Source organism: Netta rufina (assembly GCF_964035555.1).
Source record: "Netta rufina genome assembly, chromosome: 28".
Taxonomy (NCBI): domain Eukaryota; kingdom Metazoa; phylum Chordata; class Aves; order Anseriformes; family Anatidae; genus Netta; species Netta rufina.
Genome location: NC_140152.1, coordinates 5,145,282 through 5,165,154, shown reverse-complemented (window position 1 = coordinate 5,165,154; position 19,873 = coordinate 5,145,282). Strand labels below are relative to the sequence as shown.

Genomic DNA, 19,873 nt, shown 5'->3' with positions numbered 1-19,873 from the left:
AGAGAATGAATTCATACACGAAGTTCATTTTTCCCAGATGGGGACGTACGTTTCATTAGTTGGTAAGGAAGGGACTGCGAACAAAATGCGACTTTGTTTAAGTCAAAAGCTGCAACCAGAGACCCCCAGCTCAGTCCAGAGAGGGTTGTTCGGCAGATCGAGACCTGGAAGCAGAGAGGCAGGAAAGCAAAGGTGACACGGTGACTTTCATACCTAGTTACAGCACAAGTAGAAATCATAAAGACAACATGTAAGGGCTGATCCATACCTTCTAACGCTCATTTATGTTTAGGGTGCTTGTAAAGCTGAATACATGGAGAGATTGGATGTTTAAGAGTTTTTATTTAATTGGAAAAATAGTAGGTGAAGACCAGAAATGTGCTCCTTTTACTGTCATTCATACCTTAAACTGGGAAGGAGGTGGGTAGCATAGCATTACTTTGGAGAAAGCACAGGCTAAAGGTGTGGGAGAATGGCGTAAGCAAGGGGAAAATCATTCCTGCTGCGTTTTGTGGGAGGAGTGGTTGTTTCCTTCCTTCCTCCCTCTATTTTTAATGTAGAGGCAGCATCTGACAGCGTGCTGAGCTCTGGGCTTCCTCCTACAGGTGTGTTTAGGGTGACGCTCTCCCTCCTGCAAACTCCATTCACAGTAATGGAGCCAGAACTCCAAGCATGCCGTTTACTAAACCAGGTATTAAAAGATTATTTCACATGCTCAGATGTGAAATACCTATTTAAACATCTTGCAGGACCAGGCCCGAGCGCTCAGCACACCCACAGCCTGTGAAGCAGGGACCAATGCTGGAAAATGCTAAGTGACATTGCACTGCCTTCAGACTACTCCTGATCTTGCAGAATCATATCAGTCAGATAACAACAAGTAACAATGTGTCTTCTGTGACAGGAGACACCCGATGGAAAATTGTAAGCAAAAAAAGGAGTTTGTCTCTCATGTTATGTCAACAAAGTATTATTCCACAAATATCAGTACTTAAAGGTAGGAAAAATGTATACTCCTGGGAACAAATGTAATAGGACATGCCATTTTGGTCTGTATGCTGTTTTCAGAATGTGTTTTAATAACTTACTTCTTCGGTATAGTGGTTACATTTTCAATATTGCAGGTATTTATAAAGAAGCATAGACAGAGCTAATAAAATATCAAACATCAGACCGCGAACTCTGTTTTTACTGTTAGCATCAGAGGGCTAAAAATCGATGTGGCTAAGTACCGGCTTGATAAAAGCTTTTTTCTTTTTGTCCTGAGTTTTGAACCCATTTTCATGTGACAATCTCTTCCCAGGCTGTATAGCTAAATGCTCTGTCGATCTATCCGGGCTTTCAGCATTTTTTATTGTCTGAGCACTGTGCTTTGCCTTTTGTCTCCTACCATAAATAGGAAGACCTTTTGAGCAGGGTTTCTGCTGTATGCAGCAAGCCAGATGCGCGCAGTAATTTAACCCACAGAAATTACAACCCCCTCGTTACGCCGAATTAGAAAGAGCTCCTCTGAGCGGCAGTGCTATGCTCGGCTGTGGGCTCTGGAGCCTCTGCTGCATTCCCCACGTACTGCAGCTTGGGCTGCTGCTGCACCACAGGGCACGCTGCCAGCACGCTCCGTGGGCTCTGCTGACAACTGGGGGAGAACGGGGGGCATGTCAGGAGCCCTGGGGGGCTTCAGGCAGCTCGGAGCCGTTGAGTCAGTAAGGCTAACGCCTCAAAGCCGCAGCTCCGGGGCACTCGGGCACTGAAGCCTGGGTGTTGGAGTGGGTTGGAGCCAGGCGCCAAGGCTGTGCTGAGGGAGGCGCGCCGCCTGCCCTCACCTTGGTGTGACTGCTCATGCCTGGCTGCAGCCATTCTGTCCCTTGGCGAAGGACCAGGGCAGGAGCCGTGCTCTGCCACCGCCGTGCTCGGGGCAGGCATGGAGCTGAGGCCCCCATCGCCCCCCCGGGGCCTGGCCTGGGCCTGGGCCTAAGCCTAGGCCTTAGGCCTAGGCCCCCTCCCGTTGCCATGGTAACGCTCTCCCCCGTCGCCCCCACGACGCCATCGCTTCCGGGCGCTGCGCTGAGGGGCGGGGCGCGCCTCGCATCTTCCAATAGGAGAAGGGGAGGGCGGGGCGATCCGAAAAAAGGGCGCTGCGATTGGCTGAGGAGCGGAGGCCGGAGCCGTGTTTTGGCGGCTGGAAGGGGGGAGGGCTGAGGGAGGCGCTGCGGGTTGGTCGGGGCGTTACCAGGGGGACGGTGGCGCATGCGCAGAGCTGCGCGGGGCTGGCGGCCTGGTAGGGGGGCGGTGGCGGCCGTTGTGGGGGGGGGGGTCCCGGACCGGGGCTGAACCGGGGGGAACCGGGGGGAGCGTCCCGGCCCCTCACGACCCCTCCTGGCCCCTCCTGCGGGACAGAGCGGGGGCCGCTTCCCCCCTTCCTGCTCCCTCCCCACAGCGCGGGGGCCCCATAACCCGCCCAGGGCCCGCCCCAGGCCCGTCGGCGGGAGCCGGAGCCGTAGCCGGGAGGGGCTCGGCCGGGGCCTCCTCGGGGCCTGCCCCGTGTCAGCGCCTCAGCCGGCCCGTGGGGTCCTCGGGAGGTCGGTCCGAGGCCTGTGACCCCGGAGTTAAAGCGACGCCTGGTTGCGTTACGGTGAAGTGCTGCGTTTCGTTAAAACTTGGAGTAACTCTTTTTTCTTCAGAACGCTCCGGGGTTTTCCTTTCCTCCATGAAACGCGGTCATGGCAGACCCGGAGTATGTGCTTTGCAAGTGGAGGGAGCGTTTGTGGCCAGCGAAGGTAAAGTGGGTGCACGGATAAGGAAAGGTTTTGTGGATTTAGCTTAGAAACGAGGGGAACGGTAACAGAAAGCGTGAGCTTTTGAGCAGCTGCGAATTGCTGCTGCTTTGTATGTAAACCGAGATAAAGGTGCCAATTGTGCTGATACGGCTACCCAGTTGGTGTTAATCGCTTAAGTGAACAACCCAAATGATAGACATAGTTGTAGGTAGTTGTCTGGAAGCAATTGCTCCAAGTAAACACGTGTATATGTTCTTAAAAAAATGCCTTAACCTGTAGGAAAGCTGATACTGCAGCCAGGTGCCATGCAAAGTTAGTCTGTTCTGTGCTGTTTGTCCTAAAAATATCTTGAAGTCTGACCTGTCCTACAGCCTGGATTGAGAATTTTCAATGTGTGCTTTTCTTTTTTAATGTAGGTTTTGTGCAAAAGTGGAGACGTTGGAAAATCATCTATCGCTAATGCAGAGGAAGCTTCTTTGGAAGTTGAAATATGTGGCTTAAAAGAAAAGTAAAGTATCTCTGTTGCTGTGTTGTGTTTGCACTCTTAGACTTTGTAAGGAAGAAAAATAATCCCGTTATGGGAAGGTGTGTGGGATGAGTCACTGACTCACAGAACGATTAGGTGACTAACCCACTGCTGCTTAGGTTGCTGCCTATATACTTGTCTCACGGAGCACCTACAAACAACACGCTGTTAGCTCAAGGTTTCTTTCTTTATTTTTTAAATTTCTGCTAAAATGTTATGGGGCTGTGGGGGGAAACTACAAGTTTATTGCCAGATGAGGGTGTTGCCATGCTGTTAGTAATGGCTCCTGTTGTGACAGTTTCAATCAACTTTGTTGTATTTTCAGGGTTAGTGTGAACTCTGCAGATACAGTTCCACTGAATGAAGAGCATATAGAAGATATCGCCTCTAACTTAGGTGAGGATATCTTGAAACACTTCCTGCCTTGTGTATTGCCTGAATACAAAATAACGCCCACAACTTCAACCTGGTGGATGGTCGATACTTGTGTTTCCTGAGGTGTTCTTTTGCATTTCTTTTCCCCTTTCCCCTTTCAATCCATAAAGCTTGAAAACAGACCAAATATTATCAGGGCTAATTTGACTCTTCCCTTGCGTTGCACATTGGAAGAAATTATGAAAAAAATTGTGTATTTGCATCATATTTTTTTTAAAGCTATTAGTAGCTTGCCCATTGTGTGTGTTTTATACTTTGCCTCAACAATCTTGAAGTCTTAGACAAAAGAAACTGTAAACACATTTTTAATGTATTGTATTCAAATAAAGGTTATTGTATTGCATATTCTTTGACAGGTGAAAAGACGGATTCTAGTGAAGTTGTGGACGAACTGAAATATCGCTGTGCTCTTAGAACTGCTCTGGATTTTTTGAGAGAAAATGCATCAGCCAGACAAGTGCCACAGCTGAAGGAGGGAGTGAGTACTCAGTTATCTCAGGCAAACAATAGGGGATCTCTCTCATCTACCCCCTTACGGAGCTGTCGGTCACTCCTTCACCGTAAAGAAAAGTTGGAGGCTGAGACTCCCAAGAAGAAAACAGGGAGAAAAAATAGTCCCAACCTAAAGACTGATATAGGAAAACAAAAGCAAAAACATTCTGTTCTTTTGGAGAAAAGGGCTAAAGCAAATGAAAATGGAACAAAACCTTCAAAATGTAGTGCTGGGGACTTGTGTAATACATCATACTCAAATGGTCAAAATCACACAACGCCAGAATCAAAATCACTATCAAGACAGAAAAAAGCCAAGTCCAGTTTGTCAACAAAGTCCCAAACAGAAAACAAACTTGTGCTTAAGCCAAAGGAAGAAAAAAGTAAGCAAGGACAAAAAAGACCAGGTGCAGGATCACCTGTGCAACTTCCAAAAAACCTCCCCAAAATTCAGGCACAGCCTCTTGCTGAGGACACTTCTCTGTCTGTGACCTGCAAGTCTTACACAGGGACAAATGTCAGAAGCAGGACAAATGCTAGGCGTCAACCTAAAAGGGTGTTACTGGATTTAACTTGTAAAAGTGCCTCTGACTTGAAGAAGAACATCAGAAATGAGAGCAAGAATCTAGTAAAGCAACTGGGTTGGGGAAAAGAAACAGTGAGTTCGAAACAACTAAAAGGAAAACAAGAGACCAGCGTGCCCGTGTCCTCGTACAGGAAAAAGAAATGCAGAAATGGCTCTGAGCCTTCAGCCAGGCCCTCTCACCGTGGAAAGCTTTCTGGTGGTTTTGTTTCCCAGCCTGAAGAGGAGGGAAGCAAGGATGCTCCACGTGTGCTTACGAGTAAAGTAAAGGAGTTCCGGCTGTCTGACTTCAACGAAGATGAAGGTGAGCATGTTGCTTAGCGCAGGAAAAACTTCATTCCTTTTGATTCCTGAGTGCATCTTTTTGAGAATGTCGTCATGGTTTGTGGGAGTGTGCTGAACTCTGGGTTTCTGTTGGGCGGTCTCCTGAGCTCTTGTTAGAGGGCAATGTGAATCACTGTGGTTTTTTTACAGTTGTGTATTTCACCTGGTCTGAAAGTGATACCTGCTGACTTAGCTAATCACTGTGCTGTGTTTCTGAATGCTGATGTTTGTTGCTGTCGGCAGGACTGGAATCTTCTGACCTGTCTTCAAAGTTAACTTTCACGGAGAATCTCTCTCATGTCTCAGCTCTGGTAGATGAAGATGAGGAGGAGGATGAAGAACTCCCTAGTATTCTATCTCATCAAGGTGAGGCATGAGTTTGTCTACTTGAAACTTAATCACTCAAGCTTTGTGTGCCTTTTTAGAACGTGCAGTTCTGCCTTGCTGGCCAAGTTATGGCAATTCCTGTTAATGAAACTTAATGTTTTCAGAAAATGAATCCAAATTTGTTCAGGCTTGGATTAAAATGCCTTTCTTAGGTGCCCCTGAAAGGCTTTCAGGAACGGAATAAACTGCAACACATTGTGAAACTGGGTCTGAAACTTCAAAGTTCTTATATTCAGAACTGCCTGTGCTGTGTTTGGGCTGGGAGGAGGTATTGAGGGAGTGCGGTTGAGGGGTTGTCACTCTGGTTGAAATCTGTAAAAGCACTGAAGCAGAACTCATTAAATATCAACTGCATGAAAGGAGGCTAACAAGATGAGGCAAGTTAACTGTCTTGTCTGTGTTTTCATTTAAGAAAAGAAACTGTATTTTCTCATTGTAGAGCCACAATTGATTGAGGAAGGGATTTTGGTCTGGTGCAAATGGCAAAGGTATCCTTATTGGCCAGCAGTGGTAAGTAAGAACAGCTCGCTGCCTTATCTGAGAGTGATTATTGCCGGATAAAAACAAGAATAATAACAGAAGTAAACTTACGTATGATAAAAGCACATCAAAAAAGTGAAATGTGTTCAGTTCACATCTTTATATTGGAGCAGAGGTTTGCTGCTTAGCTTTTATAGCCTGTGTCATCCATTGGTGTGGTTGCATCCTGCTCTTAAAAAAAAAAAAGTGAGAAAGGGATGGGTCCTTGCACAGTAACAAAAATGCTCCATTTGGGTACTTCGCTCTTCTTGCCACTTTTATTTTTCATATTTATGTAAGTAGCTTTAAGTGTGGGGTGAGCTCATTAACACTGAAAATGTTCATGCTTTGTAAGGGTGTTAGAGCTCTAAGATGCTTATGAAACTTTATCCTTTTAACAGGTAAGAAAAGTGAAGCGGAAACACAGAAAGGCAAACGTGCTGTTCATAGAAGGGAATGTAAATGACAAGAAAAAAGGGTAACTATGGATTCTGATCGGGTGCTGAACTCTGGGTTTGTTAGGCAGTCTCCTGAACTCTTTTCCTGTTACTGGACAATTACAGTCTATTAGAACTAACCTTGATCTCAAAGGAAGTGACCAAGCAAGGTGAGGATTTGCAGGTGTGGGCTACTTGTTTTTACTATGCTGCCAACTGAGGCATACTGACAGTTGGCAATTCTGTGAGCAATAAAGTATAAAAGGCTGAGGACCTAGCTATTGTTTTTTCATGTTGGGGTAAGCTTCCTGCAGACATCAGTCTGCCTTTGCATTTGCTTTAAAATTTAAAAACTCCTCAGTTTTAGCTTGCTAGAAATCCAGAACTAGTAAAGCCTATTTACTGAGTTCCTTATGAAACCTGGTTTTCGGGAAGGTGTAAAATCACAATGAAGAAACAACTGCACAACCTAATTGCCTCTCTTCCCTGTCTTTTTCTCATCAAGCTTCTCAGTATCTCTTAGGAGTCTGAAGCACTTTGATTGCGAAGAAAAGCAGGACCTCATTGTAAGTGTTACCAGTAACATGCAATTACAAATGTATACAAACACTAGAAAAAGTATTTTTGTGCAGTGTGTAGCTTACCCTGCCAGAGGAGTGTTGCAGCTGACGGGTCTGTTTGCTCACTGTTCTCTGAGAGATGCTCGTCTACTAAACAGAGTAATTAAATGTAACTTGTACTGCACAAAATGGAGAAGAATATGGGAAAGGGAGCCTCCTGATGCATTTCTCCTCCTTGATGAGGCCAAGGATGCTGCTAAGAACAGGTTTATGTGGAAGGTGGCCAGTTGCTTAGGACTCTTAACTGGATTTTCACTTGTGGGCTTTCTACGTACAACAAAGCCACTCTCATGGTGCATTAACAGTAATTACAGGAATTAAATTCAAGAGAATGCAGGAAACTGCAAGCATTTTCTTGATATGTTACCGTTAGCCATTTTTGCTTACTGGTCCTAGACCTAAAAGCTTCATAAGGCTATTCTTTTTTTGAACTGGAAATGGCCATTGTTTTACAGGAGCAAGCCAAAGAAGAACATCGCCAGGAAATTGAGTGGTGTATTCAATTGATCTCTGACTATCGAATTAGAGTAGGTAAGGACATGGGGTTGATGTCATCCATTCTGATGTAAATCACTGAAAAAACAATAATGCAAAGGCTGTCAGTTTTTGTTTTATAGGCTTAACTGATTAATAACCCTGTTCTGGGCTTTTTAGGTTGTCATTCTTTTACGGGATCCTTCTTGGAATATTTTGCTGATGACATCAGTAAGTGAATTCATGATGAGATTCTTCTGTATTCCTCTTAGAAGAGAAGTTTAGCTCTAATGTTTACTGATGTGTTGTTAAGTATCAAACCTGGTAGGGTTTGATTAAAAATTAAAATAATTACATGCCAATATGCTGTAAGATTTTTAGTCCTACAACAAAAGTTAAGTATTGATTGTTAAAAAAAAACAATTGAGTTATTTAAGATTGTAGCAAGTTTGTTTCAGAGATCATGTCAGGTTCAATTCCTTCTTTTGTTGATGTTTTTTTCCCCTACTTGGTGGGGGAGAAAGGAAAAGAAAACTACCAAAAAAAAAAGCTTATTTTGTTTATGTATGTATACAAGAAAGTCCCTTATTTTATATAAATGAGTGTGAATGATTGTGGCACTTTCTTTTTTCAGGTTATCCAGTTAGAAAGCAGTGTTACCAAGGTTTAGTCCAAATGACCTTTCCAAACATAGCAGAAGAAAATCTCGAAGAGTCTTTATTAGAAACTTCACCTCAGAAGCCTTCTAAGAAACTTCTTCCTGACAGAACAAGGGCTGCCAGAGATAAAGCAAATAAAAAGATAGTGGAGTTTATAGTGAAGACTAAGGGGGCAGAAGAGCATCTCTTGGCTATTTTGAAAAGCAGAAAACAGTCTCGGTGGATGAAGGAATTCCTGAATTCAAGTCAGTATGTGACCTGCGTTGAGACTTATTTAGAGGATGAAGAACAATTGGACCTAGTAGTAAACTACCTGAAGGAAGTATATCATGAAATAGACACTGAAAATCTCTGTCAAATAAATGGAGACAGAATAAAATTTATTTCAGATGTCCTGTTGCCTGAAGTAAGTAAACATTGGACACTGAGTAAAGTTGATGTTTAAATAACATGAGTTACGTGACTTGAGTTTACTGACTATTGACAAACATGCTTGTATGTTGGAGAAAATTAATAAGTAAGGCCCAGCATTCACTGCACGTGTCCTGTTGGTATCTACTGGGTTGTGGGTGAGATGCAGACCAGGGTAATTCCAAATGCTGTTTTTTAAGCCACTAGCTTAAAAGTGGAAGCTTTACATGTTGCAATGTTTTTAAAGGCAAATGATTGCTTTTTGGTATATTTTCACTTATTTCTCTATAGATTTTTTTTTTTCCTTCTGACAAGTTAGCTGGGCTTTTCCCGGTAGTGGGATTGCTGGCAGGAAGGATAGTTTTACTTTTAGTTACAGTTTTAGATATTTATTGTTTTAGATGGGAACTTTCCAGGGAAAGGTATTAGTAAGAATCTCTCTTCTGTAGAAACAAAATTGCTGTTAAGAGTATCTTATTTTGGTTACAAAAATAATCTCCTGGGCCTGCTAAAGGACAAGTTTGTATTATTTAACAGGTTTGGGTACATAATAAGCAGTTCCACCCAAGTTTCCAAAGTGATTAGGGAATCTCATTCCAAAAATGTGCTCATCTACTGAGACAGTTTCAAATCAGTGGGTGTAACTTTGTAATTTAGTTCTTGTTTTGCCAGTATAAATGAGCTAAATATTCTTTTATAGGCCATCATTTATGCGATTTCTGCTGTGGATGACATAGACTACAAAAAAGCAGAAGAGAAATATATAAAAGGACCATCTGTGAGCAAAAGGTATCTTCTTATTCTTAGCATTTTCTGAGCTTTCCTTACTAGCTTACTGTTTATAAGGAAAAGTGTGAGTGAGAGTTCAATAGCCTCCCTTCTGTAAGGCAAACTTACTGTAACTGTGTTACTGTAACTAAAAGCAGCAAAATTTTTAATACACTAAGATTGTTTTGCAGCAGAACTTTAATGTGTTTCTTTTCAGGGAGAGAGAGAAATTTGATGAAGAAATTCTGGAAAGAAAAAAGTTGAAGACCGAATTGGAATCTGCAGACAGCCTATAAAAAGGGTGGTACAAACTTTCACGCGTTGCACTGGCATTGTATATATTGGAGAAGTGATTATTTGTATTAAAATATCATTCTTGCTTTTTAAAATGTGTGTAGATATCTTTTAAAATGTGGTTGTTACAATGCTGCATTACTGTCAGATATGGTCGTATCAGTCCTTGCTGCCTCTTCTGTGTACTGGAGCTGTGCGCTGCTTCCCTTTGTCCTGCCGTGTTGAACTGCCTGCAAGAGGTGATGTGAACTGCAGTAATCCTGCAGATGTGCTGCCAATCTGTCCTCATCCAGCCAGTGCACTTACCATAGGATGTACAGGAACACAGCAAGTGTTTTGGAGAGCTGCTTGATGCAGCTCTTTAAGTCTTGTGTGAATTACTGACCAAATATCTGACAAAGGAAGGGCTATTGTCCCCGGAAGAATATGTACTGATAAGTTATGTAGCCTTGTGTTATTGCCTGGTTACTTTGCTGCTACCTGAATATGCACAGGTTTTCTGCCCAAAAGTGTTTTGGACAGTTTTTTTTCTTTGTCTTAAAGGTGTGGGAAATAAAACTGGTACCTACTCATGCAATCCAATTTACAATGACTTTGTTGCTGATGGAATGACCGCAGCATTCAGTGGAAGAGGAATCCAGTGTTTGAAAAGAAAAAGCCTTTGCAAAAGCCTTTGCTTTTCCATTTTTAAAAGTGAATCTCTTTTGAATGCTGTTTTAAAAGTGTTTTATTCTCAGTGGTTTTTCAGGAACACTTAACTGTTTTCATCTGATTTAAATACCAAGTTTAATCTGGCGTTGTTAACTCCCTCAGCTTGTGCTGAAATTCTGACAGACCTGTAGCGTAATCGATAACTGTTTAGTGACGGAAGCTCAGTGATCATTATTTTTGTGTATTACAGTCAAAGGGTGATACACTTGTCCAGTAAAAAAAAAAAAGGTGGTTTGAAATTAAAGGGGGAAATTTAAATGTGAAATTGGATAGTGATATATATTCTGGCCATAGTAATTACCTGAGTATATTTTAATTGCTTTTAATTACATGGTACTCTTGCAATCCTTGTGTTTGCATAGAAAAGTGACATTCACAAGTACCGGAATCATGTAATAAATATTGAGATGGGCTCTATTTCAGTTTTCATTAGAACTTGTGATAGGGGATAATGCATCTCTTGTATTTGTGATAGCCCAACGCAGTTATGGAATCACCTCCAGAGGTGATACCTGCGAGTGGAGGTGTCTTGTCATGTACAGCTGCTTCAGGCTGCATGAGCTTCTTCCCCAGAAAAACAAATGCTGCTGCAAATACACATCCTGCAGGCGCTGTTGGTGGGGGTTCAAAGAAATCAAACTGTCCTCAGGTTCCTTCTTTATAACATTCCCCAAGTACTGCTAAGATTCTTTTTCAAACCGCTGCACAGGAATAAACTTCTGCCCTTCTTGCCTTTACCTGAATCTTCACTTTTCATACCATCTATTGCAATCTTAGCTGGATGTTTAAAATGAGAACTCGTCTGTGTCAAATAAAATTGCATTCTTCTGAAGGACAGCTAGGAGTGTACATAGAGTTTAAGCACTTTAAAATGTTTACATCTTTAAGAACACTTTTAACATCTTGGCATTGCTTACACTATAAATACTCATAGATTGAGACCAAATTCACTCTTGCAATGTACGGTGTTACGTGGTCTTAACTAACAGTGGTGGAATAAAGAAGTAAATCCTCAGTAGTTTCCTATTACTCTTGCTTGAATGTGTTCATTTGTTTCAAACTGCTTTTAAGCTGGGGTGGTAAGTGCACGCAGGCTTCTACTTGAAACTACAGGGTAGGTGAAGATAGTTTTTGAGTATCAGATTTACTGAAACCTGGTGCCACAGTTATCAGTTTCATGTTATAGAATAAAGTAAATTTACTTTTTTTTCTGGTATTGTGCTTTAAATAAAGCATTCACGTTATCCCTGCCAAGGACAGGATCCTTGTTAAGGGTCTTGGTGTAGTGGAGGTGGTTTCCTTCACCTGAACTGCAGCTGTGATACCTGCAACTGCTCTGGTTTTCCTTCCCTTGAACTGCAGCTGTTTAATGCTCACTGTGCTGATTCCAGCAGCTTTGGGGTGTTCACGAGGAGGAAGCTTTGGTGTGCGATGCGTTTACCAAACCCCGAACCTCTGCGATTGCAGCTGCAGGGACTTGGAGGCTGCCTGGGGCAAGGCTCTCCTGCTCCTCCTGCGCGCGGCCGTGGCTTTGGGGAAAGAAAAACCTGTTTTCGTGTTTGCTTGGCTAACCCTCAGCTTTCCTCTGGCAGCACGAACGCGGAGAAACCAAAACACGAAATTCTACCCCAAAAAGAGGCGAGCTGCCGAAACCCGGGATCGAACCAGGGACCTTTAGATCTTCAGTCTAACGCTCTCCCAACTGAGCTATTTCGGCTGCTGGCAGCGCCGTCCCCCCCGCCCCCCCCAGGTACCGTGAGGGAGGGGGGTCCCGGGGGTGGGGGGGGGGTCCCGGTTCGGCCGGTACCGGCCCCCACCCCCCCCCCCGTCCCCCCCTCACCCCCGGGACCCCCCCTCAGGGGGTGCCCACAGGAGCCCGCGCGGCGGCGGCGGCGGCATCGCGGTCTCTGTGGCGCAATCGGTTAGCGCGTTCGGCTGTTAACCGAAAGGTTGGTGGTTCGAGCCCACCCAGGGACGCCCCGTGATCTTTAATTAATTCATTAATGTTTATTTTTTAATTTTTTTTTGGCCCTCCGCCTAACGTTTTACCCCTGCCGCCCGCGGAACCTCGCCGCTTCGCTCCCGGTTTCCCGGCCGGCTCCGTGAGGCGCGGACCGGGCTGAGGCCGGAGGCTTTACCGGGTGGCACCGCGCGCCCAGAGGTTGCCTCAAGGGCTGCGGGCGAGATGGCGGCGCTGGGCCGTGAGCGGGGCCGGGACCGGGGACGGGAACGGGGCTGGGAGACCGGGACCCGGCCCTCTGAGGGGACACCGGGACCGGGAGGGGGGAACCGGGGCCGGGTGGAGGCTACTGAGGCCTTCGGTTGGGCCCTGACCGGGCTGGGGGTGGGGGCTCCGAAGCCGGGGTTGGGGGCTCCGGGACCGGGCCTTTGAGGGCTCCCGGGCCCCCGGAGCCGTTTCCCGAGGTTGGGCCTTTCCCCGTTACCCGGCCTTGGCCTGGGCTGATTTTTCCTGTGCTTTCCTTGCAGGTCTCGGCCTCGCTCGGTGCGGTGTGCTGGCCCTGAGGTGAGGGCTGGGGCTGGGAGTGGGGGGTCAGGGCAGGGAGCCCCCAGTGTCCCCCCCTCATCGCGGCTGGGGGGACCCGGGGGCTGTGGTAGCAAGGGGCAGAGAGCTGGGAGCTGAAATTGGGCCCTTTTGGGCTCTTTTTTCTTCATGGTTTGGATCAGGGGCCGCTTGGCTTCCTGGGGGTGTTTGTCCCTGCAGGGCCGAGGTGGGGTGGCAGGGGACGCATGGGGAGGCTTTGTGGCTCTGTGGCACTGAGGTTCAGCGTTTATTTTTATTTTTATTTTTATTTTTATTTTTATTTTTATTTTTATTTTTATTTTTATTTTTATTTATTTTTACAGGCCCAGCGCGGTGACATCTGTTCACGCCCAGCTGCTCCATCAGACACCGGCAGCTGACCATGCTGACAGGTAACGCCGCGCTTCAAGGCAGGTTCCTCAGCTGTGTCCTTTCTCCCTCAGCTGTGAAGGGAAGAAACATTGATTGCCATGGCTCCCCCTGCATGTGCTTCAAAGTCTTTTCCTCACCTCACCCTTAAGGCCCAGGATTAGCTGGCAGGCTGCGAGCCCTGGAGAGGAACCTGCCAGGCACCCTCTGTAATTTCGGTAGGGTGAACAAAAGGACCTCTTCCTGATCCATGTGTCCATGGTGAGGGAAAAAGAACTGTTATAAACAGCCTGCAGTGGTAGCAGAGGGTTTGGGATTGTCCATAAGCAATGCCCCATGGATTCTTTATGGGATGACAGCTCCTTGAGTGTATTTATTGTATTCTAGAGCAACGCTTAATAACACAGACTGACACTACTGTGCTGTTTGCTTTTAGTTCTCTCCAAGTCCAGCAAAAGAGCTCAGCTGTTGTCCAGAGAAAGTCCTACGTCCCCTCTAGCAGGGGGGAGTATGTTGTCGCCAAACTCGATGACCTGATCAACTGGGCACGAAGGGTGAGTCGCTGAAACTCTGGTGCTTGCTAAGGAGAAATGGTATCAAGTGCTGCGAGGTGCTGGTTGGAAATGGCTTTGTGCCATCTGCTGAGGGTAAAAATAGGTTCCGAATTCTTCAGGCTCCGCAGGAAGAATAGTCAGGTTTCTTGGCCAGAGGTTGACATTTGGGGAGCTGTGTCAGTGTGGGAGAGAAGCACTCAGAGGGCACTGCAAAGTGGTGTGGGCTGCCTGTCTGACCAGAGCTGGCTGTTGTGAACAGGCAAAAGGCACCTTCTGGTTCTGTGCAGTCCTCGTGATGAATCCTCTGCTCTGTGCAGAGGAGAAGCTGTGGTTTTGCTCTCCTGTTTAACGGTGAACACTGCTTTCATTTATGATGCTTTAATTAAACAAACCTTAAAACCTTTCTCATGTTGTTTCCTTCTCTGTCCAATCAACCCTGAAAGTCCTTCACTCTGTGAGTCACCCACACGGGGTTTCACCTCCTGCTTTCAGCGTTCCCCCCCCGTAACCCAGGTCTCTCCTGCTCCAGAGCTCCTTGTGGCCGATGACGTTTGGCTTGGCGTGCTGCGCCGTGGAGATGATGCACATGGCAGCTCCTCGCTACGACATGGACCGCTTCGGGGTCGTTTTCCGCGCCAGCCCCCGCCAAGCTGATGTCATGATCGTGGCGGGCACCCTGACAAATAAAATGGCTCCGGCTCTGCGAAAGGTACGGACGCTGGTGGGTGCCTCAAGCGCAGCTGCACGCAGGTGGGAAGGGGTCTGAAATGTCTGTGCTCTGCAGGTCTATGACCAGATGCCAGAGCCTCGCTACGTGGTCTCCATGGGGAGGTAAGTGCCAGGCCGTCCCTGTTGTCCCCCCGCTTTGGTGAGGGAATTCAGGTGTCTCTGCATGTGTGGGGAGATGACGGAGGGGAACCCAACCCTTGTTTGTATTTCCAACCCTTTAAATTTTATAAAGAGGACCAAGAGGCTTTGTTATTAAAATAAAGATTCCTTCCTTGATTAGGAGGAGGAGAATAACTGCTGTCAGGTCACTGTGAGCTGTGGAGTCTTTCCAGTGAAAGATTCTTTTTTGTTTCTTGCAGCCGTCAGAGTCTGGGGACTTGTGTGCTTCCAGAATCTCAGAATTCACATTTAGACTAAAGCTTTCAAAGTGCTTCTGCTGTGCAGCATAAAATATGAGGTCTGTGGAGCTCTGGCTCCAGGAAGCTGTGGTGTTGGCTTAGTGGAACTGACTTCTTCACCTCCTCGTGAAGGTCGAGGTCAGACGTTTTGCAAGGGCGCAGAGGGGACAAGATGAGTTCTGGAAACACTTGCTGTAGATGTGGCAAAAAAGGGGGTTTGCAGTGTGGGGAAGGACCCTCTGAATATCTGTTTTGTTTTGTGACAGCCATGAAAATGGTTCAGTTTGGTTTGATTCAACTTGAAAGGTGGCTGTGAGCACAGGCTCTGCCTTCCAGCCAGGGCTCACAACGAGGACACAGCTCCTGCGTTCAGCAGCCACGGTGCAAACCTTGGCATTCAATTACTGTAAAATCTATAACTGTCAGTGGGCCTCTTGCCTCACAGCAGCTTGGACGCCAGGTTAATGTTTTCCTTTGCCTCCTGATAATGTTTCACCATGTGTTTAACGAAGCCCTGACGTCTCTTGCAGCTGTGCCAACGGTGGGGGCTACTACCACTACTCCTACTCGGTGGTGAGGGGGTGCGACCGCATTGTGCCGGTGGACATCTACGTGCCAGGTAGGAGAGGCAGCCTCTGTGTGCCACAGCACTAACTCAGAGCAGGAGTGAAGTTAATTTGTAGTTTGAGCAATGGGTCTGAAAATCAGTGGGAGAATGTGAGCCATCTGCCTGTGCAGGTGGGGATTTGGGGTGCAAGAGCTCTTAGGCAGGACCTGCTGGGCAGTGGGAGCTAACAGACCATCGCATCAGTTTCTTTAAAACTGCATTCCTCTTGCTTCTATGAACTCTGCAGACTGTGACAGACACAAAGCCAGAGAGAAATCACAGCCTGCTTTGGGGCAAAACCTGTAGCTTTGTTGATCCTCCTGGTGACTACATTTCAGTACAGCTGGCAGCCCCACGGGCTTCCTTTTTCCCTCAGGTTGCCCACCTACGGCAGAAGCTTTGCTGTATGGAATCCTGCAGCTTCAGAAGAAAATCAAACGAGAGAAGAAGATTCAGATCTGGTACAGGAAATAGCCTCTTATTTATGACCTACCCACTTACTGCCCACCGGGGGCACCTGCTTGCTTTCTTACGCACAAAACAACAAGTATTGTCACAAGCCTTCCAATAAACCAATACGTGGTTAAGATGTTGTTTTGTCTTTAATGTATCACTTATCTAAAGTGCATTAATTTGTTTAAAAACTGAATTACAAAAAGCAGTTGTCTGAGTGAAAGAAATACCCTCCCAGGAGAGGGGAGGCCTGAAACCTGGGTCTTGCAGGCTTTGGTCTTAGGAGCCTGGTGTGTCGGGCTCCCAGCAGCTCAGGACAAGGAGCAGTCACTGCAGAATTACACGTGTGCTTGGAAAGACAAAAACAAATTGCTCAGAGGAAGCAGTTGTGTATTTCATTCTGTTTTAATGGGTTTTATCCCCTCTGGGTAGAGAAAGGAAACATCATTTATGCGCTATTGAACTGCAAGAGGGTCAAAAGAATCAGAACTTATTACAATAGACATTAGCCAAAAATATGAGGAAACTTCACTGGAAAGTTGCTTCGGGAGCAGTTGAAATCCAATTCTAACAAATCTGCCTCAAACTGCCTGTTTTTCCCCATTTCTCCTACCTTGTTTAGATTATTTGGATTGAGCGCCGGAAGCTACCCCATGATTTAAAAAAATGATCGGTATTTTAGAGTAAACGACTGCTCGAACCCCTGTGGCTGAATGCTCAGAGCCAAGCTCTTGAATTGCTGCTGAATTGAGGGATGGGAGAGGGGAGCGAATACGCGTGCTCCTCGGTGCTTCATCAGCCGCTGCTCTTCCTCCTCCTCTTCCTCCTGCTTCCCGGGGCTTCGGGGCAGCGCTCAGTGCTTCACCACGCTGGGGGTGATCATCTTGTGGAAGGAGTAGTACCGGCAGTCCTTGGGGGGGACGAGGTCCATGACCGTGGTGCTGATGTTCTCCTTCTTGAACCCGGCCTCCACCAGGTGCGGAACCTGGGTCTCCTGCGAGGGAAGAGGGGCAGGGGGGGAGCAGCGATGCTTTGAGCTCTCTGGATGGTGCTGAGCCCCAACTCCTGCTCCGTGGGGACAGGGAGGCTTCAGGGAACCCCGCTGGGACCTTCTCAACGCTCCTTGCTGAGCTCCCAGCCCTCACAGATGAGTTAAAAAGCCACGCAATGCCCTGCTTTGTGCTGCTCAGCAAGTCAGGACAGCACCAGCGGGGTGCTGGGGGCAGCTTTGGGTCCCCCCAACCCACTCACCTCAAACATCTTCTCGATGTCGGTGTACTTGGTCTTCAGCAGCTCGCCCCAGGAGGTGAGGTTGCAGTAGGTGAGCACCCCACCGGGCTGCAGCAGGCGGAAGGCATGGTCCTGCGGCACAGGGGGGGGTGAGAGGCGCGGGGCTCAGCCCCCCCGGACCCTCCCCAGGGGCTGTGCCCACCGCGGTACCTTGATGAAGGCGAACTGATGCGTGTGCCAGGTCTTTGCCGACAGCGGGTAGGTGTCGTACAGGATTCCTGCCCGGGAAAAGTGGGAAAAAAAAGAGCTGTTTCTACTTTTTCCCCTATTTAAATTTGCTCCCCGTGCCCCTGGCACCCATACACAGCGGTATGCCACTCCCTGGGACTGGGGGGTCCCCGGGGACACCGCCTGTGCCCCCCAGGTACTGCCTGGCCTCGGCGCCTCACCAGCGAAGTGCCCGTCCGGCAGCGTCGGCACCACGTCCTCCCACAGCCCCTTCAGTGGCACCACCTGCGGGGACACGGAGAGGGCTCAGCCCCGGGCCTGACATCACGGCACGGCACAGAACGGCACGGGACAGCATGGCACGGCACGGTATGGCATGGCATGGTGTGCTATGGCATGGCATGGTGTGGTATGGCATGGCACGGCCCTGACCTTGTGCGGCTGCGCCCTGGCCCACTCCTCCAGCCGCCGGAAGACGCCCTCGTTGCACTCCACGATCCAGTGCTCCTCGATATCGAACTCCTCCACCTTGGTGGCGGCGATGGCCATGCCGAAGCCCACCTCCAGCACGCGGCCGCCTGGGGATGAGAGGGGTCGCTGGGGGGGCCCCGTGCCCTGCTGGGGGGGTCCCCGCACCTCCCTGGGGACACTGAGCGAGGTGAGCACGTGCGGGGCTCTGCTTTCCCTCCCGCAGCCTTGATTTGGGTCGTACCCCTCATTTGGAGCCCCCCAGGCCCCAAACACTCCCCTGTCCCCCCCTGAAATCCCCCCAAGCCCATTGCAATGGAAAGAAGCAACCACTCCCTGCAAAGTGCTGCAACCCCCCCGCCTCCCTGCCAGAAATGCGGGCAGGTGGTGGCCGGGCCCCCCTCCTCCTCCTCCCCCAAGCTCCCCATCCCCTTTTGGGAATGTGTCACCGCTGACACGAGCGCACAAGTGCCACCACCGTGTGGGGAACACCCAAAAAACCCCCCCCCCAACCCCTTCCCCGTGCCGTTCGCTGCGTCCCTGCAGGGCCCCGTTACCCCTGGAGGCGGCCACGGCCGCCAGCGAGTGCATGTAGGGGGTCTCCCAGCGCTCCATCACCGGCTTCCCCAGGATCTCCAGGTGGGCGTCGGGGGCGTCGTAGGCGGCCGTCGCCCCCCGCCAGGCCTGCCGGCAGTCCTCGCCATCCGCAAAGATGGGTGCTGCGGCCGGGTGGGCGCTCATGGTCCCGCGGGAGGAAAGTCCAAGGGCTCGGCGGTGCTGGGGGAGGGAGAGGGCTCTGGGCGCTCGGCCGGCTTTAAATAGCCGGGGCTGGGAAAGAGCTGAGTGTGCACGGCGGGCTGGGGCCCCTTTTGGGTGAAAGGGCTGCCTTATCGGGCTGGGAGGGGACAGCGGGGGCCGGGCGAGCGGTGCCCACATGCGGTTGGGTGGTCTGGGGTGGCTGGGGGGGGACGTGGGGATTGTGCCATGCACCAGGGCCATGCAATGAGGGTGTGCCGTGCACTGGGGCCATGCAATAAAGCTGTGCCATGCACCAGGGCCATGCACTGTGTATTGCAATGTGCATCAGGGCTGTGCCGTGCATTGCAACCATGCACCGGGGCCATGCAAAGAGGGTGTGCTGAGTATTGAGGCCATGCACCGGGGCTGTACTGTGCACTGGAGCCTTGCACCAGGGCTGTGCCATGCATTGCAACGTGCACCAAGGCTGTGCCATGTACTGGGGCCATGCAGGAAAGCCGTGCCATGTATTGGGGCCATGCACTGGGGCTGTGCCATGCACCGGGGCCATGCAATGAGCGTGTGCTGTGCACTGGGGGCTTGCAACGTGCACCATACGTTGCAAAGTGCACCAGGGCTGTGCTGTGCATTAGGGCCATGCAATAAAGTTGTGCTGTGCACCAGGGCCATGCACTGTCTATTGCCATGTGCATCGGAGCTGTGCCGTGCATTGCACCCATGCACTAGAGCCATGCACTGGGGCTGTACCATGCACTGGGGCCATGCAATGAGGGTGTGCTGTGCACCAGGGCCATGCAATGAGGGTGTGCCATGCACCGGGGCCATGCACTGTGCATTGCAACATGCACCAGGGCTGTGCCGTGCATTGCAGCCATGCACCAGGGCCATGCAGTGAGGGTGCGCTGAGCACTGGGGCCATGCAGTGAGGCCGCCCCGCGCCCCGCTCCCTGCACCGTGCCCGCCACCCGCCCCGAAGCCCCGCCCCCTGCAGCGAGCCCCCGCCCCCTTCCCACAAACCCCGCCCACCCACTCGCCCCTCCCACCTCCACTCACCCCCCGCGCGCCTCTCTCCCTCCCCATAGCCCCGCCCCCCTCCCCATTAACCCCGCCCCCTCCCTT

The 19,873-nt window shown here is 49.0% G+C and overlaps 3 protein-coding genes across 3 annotated transcripts; 2 read left to right on the top strand and 1 right to left on the bottom strand.

The window, feature by feature from the left end:
• Positions 1-2,487: 2,487 nt before the first annotated feature.
• Positions 2,488-11,362, top strand: PWWP3A (PWWP domain containing 3A, DNA repair factor). Its single transcript, XM_084302534.1, has 13 exons — positions 2,488-2,777; positions 3,194-3,285; positions 3,629-3,699; positions 4,095-5,117; positions 5,381-5,503; positions 5,964-6,034; positions 6,445-6,521; positions 6,986-7,046; positions 7,556-7,631; positions 7,755-7,805; positions 8,209-8,639; positions 9,345-9,433; positions 9,630-11,362. Exons 1-13 carry the CDS (start codon positions 2,721-2,723, stop codon positions 9,706-9,708), a joined length of 2,301 nt encoding a protein of 766 aa, XP_084158660.1. The 5' UTR covers positions 2,488-2,720; the 3' UTR covers positions 9,709-11,362.
• Positions 11,363-12,532: 1,170 nt separating this feature from the next.
• NDUFS7 (NADH:ubiquinone oxidoreductase core subunit S7) lies at positions 12,533-16,203 on the top strand. The gene is made up of 8 exons (XM_084302923.1): positions 12,533-12,618; positions 12,905-12,941; positions 13,283-13,351; positions 13,765-13,882; positions 14,412-14,591; positions 14,667-14,713; positions 15,540-15,628; positions 15,993-16,203. The coding sequence occupies exons 1-8, from the start codon at positions 12,603-12,605 to the stop codon at positions 16,088-16,090; spliced, it is 654 nt and encodes a 217-aa protein (XP_084159049.1). The 5' UTR covers positions 12,533-12,602; the 3' UTR covers positions 16,091-16,203.
• Positions 16,204-16,461: 258 nt separating this feature from the next.
• GAMT (guanidinoacetate N-methyltransferase) lies at positions 16,462-18,849 on the bottom strand. Its single transcript, XM_084302767.1, has 6 exons — positions 18,553-18,849; positions 17,960-18,105; positions 17,749-17,812; positions 17,510-17,577; positions 17,321-17,431; positions 16,462-17,063 (listed from the first exon to the last, which is right to left on the bottom strand). Exons 1-6 carry the CDS (start codon positions 18,734-18,736, stop codon positions 16,923-16,925), a joined length of 714 nt encoding a protein of 237 aa, XP_084158893.1. The 5' UTR covers positions 18,737-18,849; the 3' UTR covers positions 16,462-16,922.
• Positions 18,850-19,873: the final 1,024 nt, after the last annotated feature.

Bases quoted from the DNA above. Each gene is read 5' to 3' on its own strand.
- PWWP3A (XM_084302534.1), top strand. From the start codon at position 2,721: ATGGCAGACCCGGAGTATGTGCTTTGCAAGTGGAGGGAGCGTTTGTGG. The intron at 6,035-6,444 runs GTAAGTAAGAAC...TCCTTTTAACAG, and splicing joins ATCCTTATTGGCCAGCAGTG to GTAAGAAAAGTGAAGCGGAA. The intron at 6,522-6,985 runs GTAACTATGGAT...TTTCTCATCAAG, and splicing joins GTAAATGACAAGAAAAAAGG to CTTCTCAGTATCTCTTAGGA.
- GAMT (XM_084302767.1), bottom strand. From the start codon at position 18,736: ATGAGCGCCCACCCGGCCGCAGCACCCATCTTTGCGGATGGCGAGGAC. The intron at 17,432-17,509 runs GTACCGCGGTGG...CCTGTGCCGCAG, and splicing joins ATCAGTTCGCCTTCATCAAG to GACCATGCCTTCCGCCTGCT. The intron at 17,064-17,320 runs GTGAGTGGGTTG...CTTCCCTCGCAG, and splicing joins ACATCGAGAAGATGTTTGAG to GAGACCCAGGTTCCGCACCT.
- NDUFS7 (XM_084302923.1), top strand. The intron at 12,942-13,282 runs GTGAGGGCTGGG...TTATTTTTACAG, and splicing joins TGCGGTGTGCTGGCCCTGAG to GCCCAGCGCGGTGACATCTG. The intron at 15,629-15,992 runs GTAGGAGAGGCA...TTTTTCCCTCAG, and splicing joins GGTGGACATCTACGTGCCAG to GTTGCCCACCTACGGCAGAA.